At 50.4% G+C, this 9,417-nt stretch overlaps 2 protein-coding genes across 3 annotated transcripts; one reads left to right on the forward strand and one right to left on the reverse strand.

The window, feature by feature from the left end:
• Positions 1 to 5,872, forward strand: Ccdc137 (coiled-coil domain containing 137). 2 transcript variants are annotated; one of them, XM_036198085.1, is made up of 6 exons: positions 1 to 164; positions 497 to 630; positions 1,557 to 1,779; positions 3,775 to 3,980; positions 4,077 to 4,156; positions 4,331 to 5,872. In XM_036198085.1, the coding sequence occupies exons 1-6, from the start codon at positions 31 to 33 to the stop codon at positions 4,544 to 4,546; spliced, it is 993 nt and encodes a 330-aa protein (XP_036053978.1). In that variant the 5' UTR covers positions 1 to 30; the 3' UTR covers positions 4,547 to 5,872. The 2 variants fall into 2 exon arrangements, with proteins under 2 accessions (XP_036053978.1, XP_036053979.1); XM_036198086.1 differs by having other exon boundaries at positions 3,775 to 3,857.
• Positions 5,873 to 6,758: 886 nt separating this feature from the next.
• Positions 6,759 to 9,413, reverse strand: Arl16 (ADP ribosylation factor like GTPase 16). Its single transcript, XM_036196544.1, has 5 exons — positions 9,290 to 9,413; positions 9,116 to 9,174; positions 8,591 to 8,704; positions 7,472 to 7,587; positions 6,759 to 7,315 (listed from the first exon to the last, which is right to left on the reverse strand). Exons 1-5 carry the CDS (start codon positions 9,348 to 9,350, stop codon positions 7,144 to 7,146), a joined length of 522 nt encoding a protein of 173 aa, XP_036052437.1. The 5' UTR covers positions 9,351 to 9,413; the 3' UTR covers positions 6,759 to 7,143.
• Positions 9,414 to 9,417: the final 4 nt, after the last annotated feature.

Consider the following 9,417-nt stretch of genomic DNA (forward strand, 5'->3'; position numbering starts at 1 on the left):
TGGCTTCGCGCAGGGAGTCCTGGAGTAATAATGGCAGGGTCTGGACGCGCAGCCGTGGCGACCGCCCGGTCGGCGGGTCTTGGAGGCTCGGGACAGCCGCACGCGCGGCGGCGGCAGCAGTCGCAGGGCCAGCAGCGCTCGGCCTCGCAGACCGGACGGCGCGGGTGGGTGCGGTCCCCAGGAGAGGCTTCGGCTGGGAGCTCTTCTACATAACTCAGGCCAGGCCCGTTCTCGGCCATGTGTTGAATGAACGGTGTCTCAAGTTTCTTGTGAGACATGTTCTGGCTATGAGGCCATGGCTGCTGCCTCCCTGGGCTTCCCCAGCGCCTTTTGCTTTAGCAAGCTGAGAAAATCCAGTTCAAGGCAGCCTGGGTCAAGAGTGAGGAGAGGACCAACACATGGCCCAGCACGGCTTCTTTACAGGCGTAATAATGCTTATTTTGTTTCTGCTTATGTTGTACTAGGGAAGGGTCTCACTCCTGGGTTATCTTTCCAGCAAAGAAAAGAAGAAAGTGAATTGCAAGCCCAAGAACCAAGATGAGCAAGAAATCCCTTTCCGACTCCGAGAGATTATGAGGAGCCGACAGGAGATGAAAAAGCCGCTCAGTAACAAGAAGAGAAAGAAGGAGGGTATGTACAGCCCTTGCTAGGTGCCAGCCTAGCTTTGTCTGTACCCATCCAGTTGCCCAAACACTTAGAGGTGTTTGAGGCAGGGGTGCAGAGTATGGGAAGGAGCCCTGAGAGGGTGGCACAGCACTGACTTCACAGCATCGCTTCTGTACTTCACCACGCTTGCACTTTTGAGTTTGTTTGTTTTTAAATTATGTACAGACAAGTGTGACTGACTGGTCGGGAGGAATGTGCGTGCAGTTGCTATCAGAGGCCAGGAGAGGGTGCTGGATCTCCTGGAGCTGGGATTACAGGCCTTTCCTCCCCAATGTGGTTGCTAAGGAGCCAAACCCAGGTCCTTGAGGAGTACATATTCTTAATGACTGAGCTATCTCTCCAGTGGAACTGGTGTGTTTTTTATTTTGGAGACAGGGTTTCTCAGTGTAGCCTTGGCTGTCCTGGGACTCGTTTTGTAGAACAGGCTGGCCTTGAATTGAGGGAAATCCTCCTGCCTCTGCCTCCAGAATGGCTGGGATTAAAGATTGGGTTTTGGTTTGGGTTTTGTTTTATTTCGAGATAGGGTTTCTCTGTGTAACAGTCTTGGCTGTTCTGGTACTCCATTTGTAGACCAGGGTGGCCTCAGACTCACAGAGATCCACTTGCTTCTGCCTCCTGAGTGCTGGGATTACAGGTGTGCACTCCTGTAATGCTGGAACTCTGGTTTCTTTGTTCACCTGTGTTGGCAGTGGACCTCTTTGACAGGAGCCAGTGGTCATAAGATCATATCTGTAGGGCTGCTCTGTACTGAACATTTTAGATCTCTGCTTGTCCTTAAGCCTGGCCCTCCCTTCTTGTTGCCGTAGGAGGGAAATGGTCTGCTTACCTGTCACCAGCTTCTTTGTCCTGAGCTTCATCTTACACCTACTCTGGGTGTCCTTTATCCTCAGCTCAGGTGGCTTTCAGGAAGACCTTGGAAAAGGAAGCAAAGGGAGAAGAGCCAGACATCATTGTCCCCAAGTTCAAGCAAAGGAAGGGAGAGTCTGATGTGGCCTACATACAACGCATGGAGCAGGAGGCCCAGCACGTGCTGTTCCTTAGCAAGAACCAGGCCACTCGGCAGCCAGAGGTGCAGGCAGCTCCCAGGAAGGAGAAGTCTGAACGGAAGAAAGCGTGAGTTGAACCTGGAGGCCTAGGGCTGTGGGTTCTGGTGACAGGAAGAGCTGGACAGGAAGGGCACTTGAATACCTTGGGTGCACTGCTGTAGGAAAGTGGAAAAAGATAAACTTGCTGACTGCTACAGGAGAACTTGCTGGATGCTAAGACATTATCCCCAAGGAACTCACCTGTGGAATGACAATGTGAGGCTGACATGCAGCCTGTCACCTGCTCTGTAGTAGGTTTATCTCTAGTGTTCCTCTTGGTTTGAAAGAGACTTGAGTCTGTCTTGTTTGTGCAAGTTGTGTGCTGTTGTGCCCTGGTGCCCTTGACTGTAAAGAAGAGTTTATGGCACTGTCATGATGTTCTGCTCTTGTATCATCCATAGGGATGGTGTCCAACCAATAGAAGCCCACCACAAGCTTGAATCCCCTAACCTACTCAGTCACTTCCTGCTCAGGCCACCCCTGGCTTGTGTGCAGGCAAAAAAAAAAAAAAAAAAAAAATTATTTATATGTACGAACCACAACTTTCAGGGAAGAATCAGCCCAGAATCCAGAATTGCTTCCTTACTTTCTTTTTTAAAAATTTTTTGAGACAGGGTTTCACTGTAGCCCTGGCTATCCTGGAACTAATTCTGTATATCAGGGTGGCCTAGAGCTCAGAAAGATAAGCCTGGCTCAGCCTGGGCTTTCATTGAAGTTGAAGAAAAATTCCAACCATGCATGGGTGGATCATGCCTATAATTCCAAGATCCAGGAGGCTGAGGTTTGGAGCCTGCTGTGAGTTCAGGCCAGACAGGGTCTCAAACAAAAAGATGACCAACAAAAATGGCTACATTGCCTACTTTTCCTCCTCATCAGTACAGGAAACATGTGTCCTTTTTATTCTGATGAGATTGCTTTCTACTTCTTTCTTTTTTTCTGGGGGGGTTGGGTTCGAGACAGGGTTTCTCTGTATAGCTTTGCGCCTTTCCTGGAACTCACTCTATAGACCAGGCTAGCCTCAAACTCACAGAGATCCGCCTGCCTCTGCCTTCCAAGTGCTGGGATTAAAGGCGTGTGCCACCACCGCCTGACTCCTTCTAGTATTATAGTCACATGAACCAAAGCCCAGCCTAAAGCCACAGTGGTTTCCAAATGCTCACAAAGAGGTAAGGTGTGTAAGGTGTGATCAGGGTGGAGGTAGCACCCACCTTTAATCCCAGCACTTGGGAGGCAGAGCCAGGTTGGATCTCTGTGAGTTTGAGGCCAGCCTGGTCTACAGAGGAGTTCCAGGAAAGGTTCCAAAGCTACACAGAGAAACCCTGTCTTGAAGGAAAAAAAAAAAAAAAGAGGTGTGTGTGTAACACATATGGTACTTTGCAAGGCCCTTTTGACCCAATCTCACAACTGACATTCAATATGGAGTGCATTGTTCCAGGTAGATCCATGGATCCTAGCAGTGTGGCCATGTTCACTGTAAGGTACTTAGTTAGCCACATCCTTGCCATCCTTTTGTCATTGTTCCCTGGAGCTGAGAACTACTGACTGGTGTAGCTGAAAGTTTTCCTGTGTTCCACCCAGTCCGCAGCCGCTCAGACCCAAGTAAACACACAGAGGCTTATATTAAAGCTGCTCAGCCATTAGCTCAGGCCTACCACTGACTAGCTCTTACACTGAAACTCAGCCCATTTCTGTTACTCTATATGTTGCCATGTGTTCCTTGGCTTTCCCTTTGTGTCATTACATGCTGCTCTGTGGATGGTGGGCTGTCGTCTCCTGCTCAGCCTTCCTTGTTCCAGAATTCTCCTTGTCTGCTTATCCCACCTGCCTGGCTACTGGCCAATCAGCATTTTATTAAACCAGTGTACAAAAGCATTATTCCACAGCATTGGAAAGCCTGTTGGGTGCAGAGCATGGGTTTGCCTCCTATCTCCACATCTTGCAGTCCTTGAGGGCAGGCTGACCTTTGCTGCCCCTAAGATGGAACAAGAGCTTAGAAGTCTGAAAAGCATGTACTTTCCCCCAGGTTTCAGAAGCGGCGACTTGAAAAAGCCCAGAAGAAAAAGGAGGCAAGAGCCGTGGAGAGACTAGAGCAGGAGCTGCTAACAGGTATCTCTCCCCAGGAGGCACAGAAGCTGAGGCCCCCATGCACTTCACCTGGTCTTTTCCTTAGATCTGCTTGGTGGCACCTCTGGACTCTTCCAGGCTCACTACTAGTAGGCCAGTGGTTGAGTGAGTTCTGAAGCCCCCAAGAAAGGGAGGGTGGGTAGTGAGTCATAAATGGTACGGGCTCTGTGAACAGCGGGCTTCTTTCCACTGTCTTTACAGATACTGTGAAGTTTGGAGAAGTTGTGCTGCAGCCCCCAGAGCTGACAGTCCAGCCTAGAAGGAGCATAAGCAGAGATGTGGTATGTGGGGACCAAGTAATGCAGGGAGTGGGGATCAGCAAGGTCCTTCCTACTTCTGCTGGGGAATAAGTGTCCTGGCCCAGGACCTTCTTAAAGGACTATTAGCTGCTGGACCAGGCAAAGCCTTTTGTCATCTTTGCTAGCTCAGCTTGTGCTACAACTTTCTTTCCTCAGCCTGGCAAGAAACCGCTAATGCTAAAGATGCTTTTGGGCCCTGGTGGTGTGTCCCCGACTCCAGCCACCTCACTGGCCCGCCAGCGGATCCTGGGGGAAGAGCGGGCACGGGCTGTGCAGGCTTACAGAGCCCTGAAGAAGCTGCAGCGACAGGAAGTGACGCCTGCACAGCCACCTGGCAGCTCTTCTCAGAGGAAGCTCCAAACTTGTCTGTGATTCAGAGACCCAGGGGTCCAGTCCCCTGGAAACTGGCCTGGGAGCTGCTAGACCTGGAAAGGGAAAGACAGCAGATGCTTGTCTCTGGATAGGGGCCTGAGCATAAGCTTTCAATATGGGGATGGGGTGCTTTTCTTTCCCCTTCCCCTAAAGATCACCCTTTTAAGAGTGACCACCTATGAATCCCATCTCAGACAGGGCATGTTTCCTCAACACTTGCTTAGACACAGATGGGAGAGCTGGTGTTTTCCCTGAGCCTAGTAGCTTCATTCTGAAACGAGACTCAGGGAAGACAAGCCAGGACCACTGTAGAAAGGACTCAGTTCCTTAATCCAGCTGATTACTGAAGCTGCTGATGAAGGGTCAGCCTTGTGTCTTAAGAGGCTCCCAGGGTTTCAGTGCAGTGCAAGGCAGGGACTGGGCAAAGCAGGCTAACGGCAGTGGAAGAGCAGGTACACCCAGGGCAGGTGTATCAGTCAGGTACCTGGCAGTCAGCACCTTCTTTGCCTGCAGAGGTCTGTACAAGAGGCCAGAGCCCCAGTCTAGGTTTGGTTTGGATAGAGATGGGGTGCCGGCACTAGCTGAGCACCTTGAGGTGTACACATAACAGCCAGGTTTCAGGGGTAGGAGGGGGCAGAGTAGTTACACCAAGAGAGTAGAACAGGTCCATGTCCTGCATAACAGACCTCTGGGAAATAAGGCAGGCCTTCTGAGAGGACCAGAGTTGGAATCTGGTTGAGCATGTCTCCCGCAGTACCAAAAGAGAGGGAGTACCTGATACTAAACTCACCCAAACCTCAGGAGTGTGGTGCCACCCAATAATCCTGGCACCTAGAAGGTAGAGGCAGAAGAATTGGGAGTTCAAAGCCAGTCTTGACTACATGAGACAGTATTTAAAAAAACAAAACCACATGTAGACATCAAAAGAACTAGGGTTGGCCCTCCTGGGGAAGCATAGTCTTATTAAATTTGCTCTCTGATACACTCAGTCCCACTCAGTGCAGGTCAGTGTGACTGGGGATGAGTGTTGAGACACACACCCACAGTAGCATTGGTCACCTGATTTCCTGCTAAGCTCAGGACTAGAACCAGGGCCCAGAGCCACTGTTATCAGAGCTGCAGGCTTTTCTGTTCTTTTCAGAAGCATTGTGATCATCCACTTAAAGCACAACTGGCCAGTTCTGTGAACTGCAGTAAAGAACTCTGGGTAATTGTATCTTAAAGAGCCCATACCCATATGTACTTTAGGTATGTCTTTAAAGAAGCCCACACCTACGCTTTCAGGTTTTATTTTTATTTTTTGGTTTTTTGAGACAGGGTTTCTCCGTGTAGTTTTGGTGCCTGTCCTGGATCTCGCTCTGTAGACCAAGCTGGCCTCGAACTCAGAGATCTGCCTGGCTCTGCCTCCCGAGTGCTGAGATTAAAGGCGTGTGTGACCACCGCCCAGCGGTATTATTTTTTAAAAAGATTTATTTATGACATATACAGTGTTCTGCATTGGTCTTAGTAACTGGCTACAGGTTCTTCTCAGCAGATTTAAGCCCAAATCGGGTACTTAAAGATTATCAGACTGATGCATGGGTCAACCTATTAAACATTCTCAACCAAGCTTTTTTGACTAAGATGACAGTCCTAGCACAATGCTACCACCTCTCTGTGCCATCTGTACCTCCTATGTTCACCTGTGGGAACTCATACCCCTGTACATGTCTTTGAGTAATAAAAGTTCATTGAACAAATGAATCAATGAAAACACTTGTTTCTGGTGAGGTAAAACCTCCCTATCTTTTTTTGGTTTTTTGGAGACTATTTGTGTAGACCATATTGGCCTCTGCCTCCCAAGAAATGTTCCACCACACCTGGTCCCCCCCCACCCCATCTTTTTTGAGAGAATCTCTTCTGACCCCAGTGTTGCCTAGGTTCTTCAACCCCTGAGCTCAATGTAATCCCTCCACTGTGGTCTCTTGAGTAGCTCGAGCCACAGGCCTATACTACCACATCCTGCTGGTTTTTGTTTCTCACGTGAGACACAGCTCAGCTCTTTTTTTTTTTTTTTTGGAGACAGGGTTTCTCTTTGTAGCTTTGCGCCTTTCCTGGAACTCACTTTGTAGCCCAGGCTGGCCTCGAACCTAGAGATCCACCTGGCTCTGCCTCCCGAGTGCTGGGATTAAAGGCGTGTGCCACTACCGCCTGGCAAGACACAGCTCTTATACTCACTTCATGAACTTTATATATATATATCATATATATATTTTTTCCTGGAGAACATGGTCAGGATATCAGAAACTCAGAAGGGCAGAGCTTGTACTACAAGAAAGATCTGGTCTCAGTGGAGCAGTACAGTCAAGTTCTCAGGCTTAGGTCCAGAGTTTGCTGGTGGGAGTCCAGCAGCACTTTTATCTAGACGGCAAGAAGACACCCTGCCACCTGCAGTTCTGTCCTCCCAGTTTTGGGAACAGTCTTCAGAGGCAAGGTGACAGCAGTGTCTGTACGGTGTAGGGATGCACTGGGCGGGTCTGTTTCTATCGGAACAGACCTTCAGAGGCAGCTGTGTCGCTCTTGGTCACCTAGGCACTGGGTGGGTCAGCCATAATTCTCTATCTTGCAGTCAGCTGTTGCTCCTGGAGCCAGAGAAGTACTGTTGCCAAGCCAGTGCCATTCCTGGCACTTATTTCTGCTGTGGTGATGTTCTGCTTGGCACAAGCAATGATGTCTGGAAGCCTCATTAATGACTTTATTTCCTCCGTGGTCATGTGACAGGGAAGGTCACTGTTGTTAAAGAAACACTTCATTAGAAGGTGACTGCCACAAAATTTACCCTACCCGGAAGTTGCACCTCCCCATGTGGATCCCATGCTCTAGGCTGAAGTCAAGGACAACAACTCCTTGGAACATCCTGTCCTTCATCAGTCCCTAGACCCATACGTTTTATTGAAGAGTATCAGGACCGAGGCTTTTGAAAGTTCTTCTGCAGAAAGGAGACCCAAGAGCTGCATGCAGGATGCAGAGAGCTGGGTGGGGTTAGAGGCATCCATCACGAACTAGGGAAAAGGAAACATTTGCTAAGAAGGTTTTCCTGACCAATCCCTGTAGTGATATATTGTGTACCCTAATGAAATTTGCCTGAAGATCAGAGGACAGAACAAGCCACTAGATTAAACACAGATGCCAGGCAGTGGTGGCACACACCTTTAATCCTAGTACTCGGGAGGCAGAGATCCATCTGGATCTCTGTGAGTTCAAAGCCACCCTGGACCACATGAAATTGATTCAGTCTAGGACAGAAACAGGCAGGCAGTGGTGGCACACACCTTTAATCCCAGCACTTGAGATCTCATGCCTTTGTTTGGGAAGCACACATGCTTTTAATCCCAGCACTAAGAAGGAAGTGATATGGCTGGTCGGAGAAAGGTATATAAGGTGTGAGGAGACAGGAACTAAGGCCTTTTCAGACTGAGGAGTCCTAGAGGTGAGACGTGGTAGTTCCTTTGTCTCTCTGACAAGTGACTCAGGAAGAGCATACAGGACTTTTTAAATGATCATTTAGGACGCTGGAGATTGAATTTAGGGCTTCCATGTGACTAGGCAAGCACCTTGCTGAGCTGCAGGCCTGGCCTCAGACTGGCTTTTAAGCAAAAAGGTTTTGGAAACCCAGCAAAGGGAGTTATATGAGGATGACTTGGTGTCACTGGTGCCTTTTTAAGTACATAAAGTCTACACCTCTGGCCATCAGTTCTCCATCCCAGAATTTGGAACCCTTTCCTCGTGGGGATGTGACCGACCATAGGGATATAGAAATGTTGGGCATATTCAGGTACCAAGCCACAGAACAAACAGTGCCTTCAGCAAACCCTCCTGGAGTCTGAGCCCTGCTCAGGAGCTCAGACCAATGCCTAAGAGCAAGCAATGTAGCCTAAGTCCTGTTTCCTTGAGCACAATCATCAAAGACCCCAAACCCTATCCCATATAAAGCATGGTCCACCACTTGATGGCTCAGGGAGACGGGCACACTGCTCCCAAAAGAAGCTCGAAGTATTGACTCACCAGGAGGGAATGGCAGTTTCCATAGTAACTGGACCAGATGGGGCTCATGCAACCCCCGAGCTCTCGGATGGTGATCTTCCTGTGGGCCACGATGTCAGTGAGGTTGGTGCCCACCTTTGGGAAAGAAACACGACGCACAGCGACCAGTGTAAGTGCTGTGCCATTGTGAATTCCTAGCGGGCAGCTGCTCTGCGATGTGTGGGGAGTGGGGGTGGGGGGTGGCTAAACCTCGGTAGTGACCACCGTTCAAGCCCTTGAGCAGAGCTCGCCACCAAGAGCAGCTGCTCTCTGGGGCTCCAGGCCAATGCCAACCACAGAGATGGGCCCTGAGGGTGACAGTGAAAAGAGGGAAGGTGGGCTTCGGGTCCTCTGCAGGGTCAGCGGTTCAGGTCGGGAGTTCTCTCCGGAAGGCAGTACCCAACCACTGACCACGGGCACTGCGGCTTCCGCCTGGAGAAGCCCGAGGCGCTTTCTAAGTCGCAAAGGTAACTGAGAGAGTCAAACCTGGGAGAGGCGGACACCTACCGTGGGCCGCGTGGGCGGAGGCTCCCCCAGGTCGCCCTCGCCATCTCCCGAGCTCAGCTGTTCGGGTGGTCAAGGGCATGAGTGAGGCAGACGACGGAGTTCCCGTGCCGAATAACCCCGGGGTGTCCCCCGCCCTGCCGGGGCCCTGCCCGCCCACACGGTGCGGAAGGATATTCTGCAGGCGTTTCACCAGCAGGGTCTTCCCGACTCCCGCAGCCCCCAGCAGGAGACACATCCCCGGGCCCAGTCAACTTGGCACCCAGTATCTTGGAGCTACGACGCCGTGAGGCCCGCCTCCCCTG

The sequence above is a fragment of the Onychomys torridus genome, chromosome 8 (genome assembly GCF_903995425.1).
Source record: "Onychomys torridus chromosome 8, mOncTor1.1, whole genome shotgun sequence".
Lineage (NCBI taxonomy): Eukaryota > Metazoa > Chordata > Mammalia > Rodentia > Cricetidae > Onychomys > Onychomys torridus.

Coding starts and splice junctions, on each gene's coding strand:
- Ccdc137 (XM_036198085.1), top strand. CDS start 31: ATGGCAGGGTCTGGACGCGCAGCCGTGGCGACCGCCCGGTCGGCGGGT. Junction 631..1,556: donor CAAGAAGAGAAAGAAGGAGG/GTATGTACAGCC, acceptor CTTTATCCTCAG/CTCAGGTGGCTTTCAGGAAG. Junction 1,780..3,774: donor AAGTCTGAACGGAAGAAAGC/GTGAGTTGAACC, acceptor ACTTTCCCCCAG/GTTTCAGAAGCGGCGACTTG.
- Arl16 (XM_036196544.1), bottom strand. CDS start 9,350: ATGTGTCTCCTGCTGGGGGCTGCGGGAGTCGGGAAGACCCTGCTGGTG. Junction 9,175..9,289: donor GCTGGTGAAACGCCTGCAGA/ATATCCTTCCGC, acceptor GACCACCCGAAC/AGCTGAGCTCGGGAGATGGC. Junction 7,316..7,471: donor CTGATACTCTTCAATAAAAC/GTATGGGTCTAG, acceptor CTTTAACAACAG/TGACCTTCCCTGTCACATGA.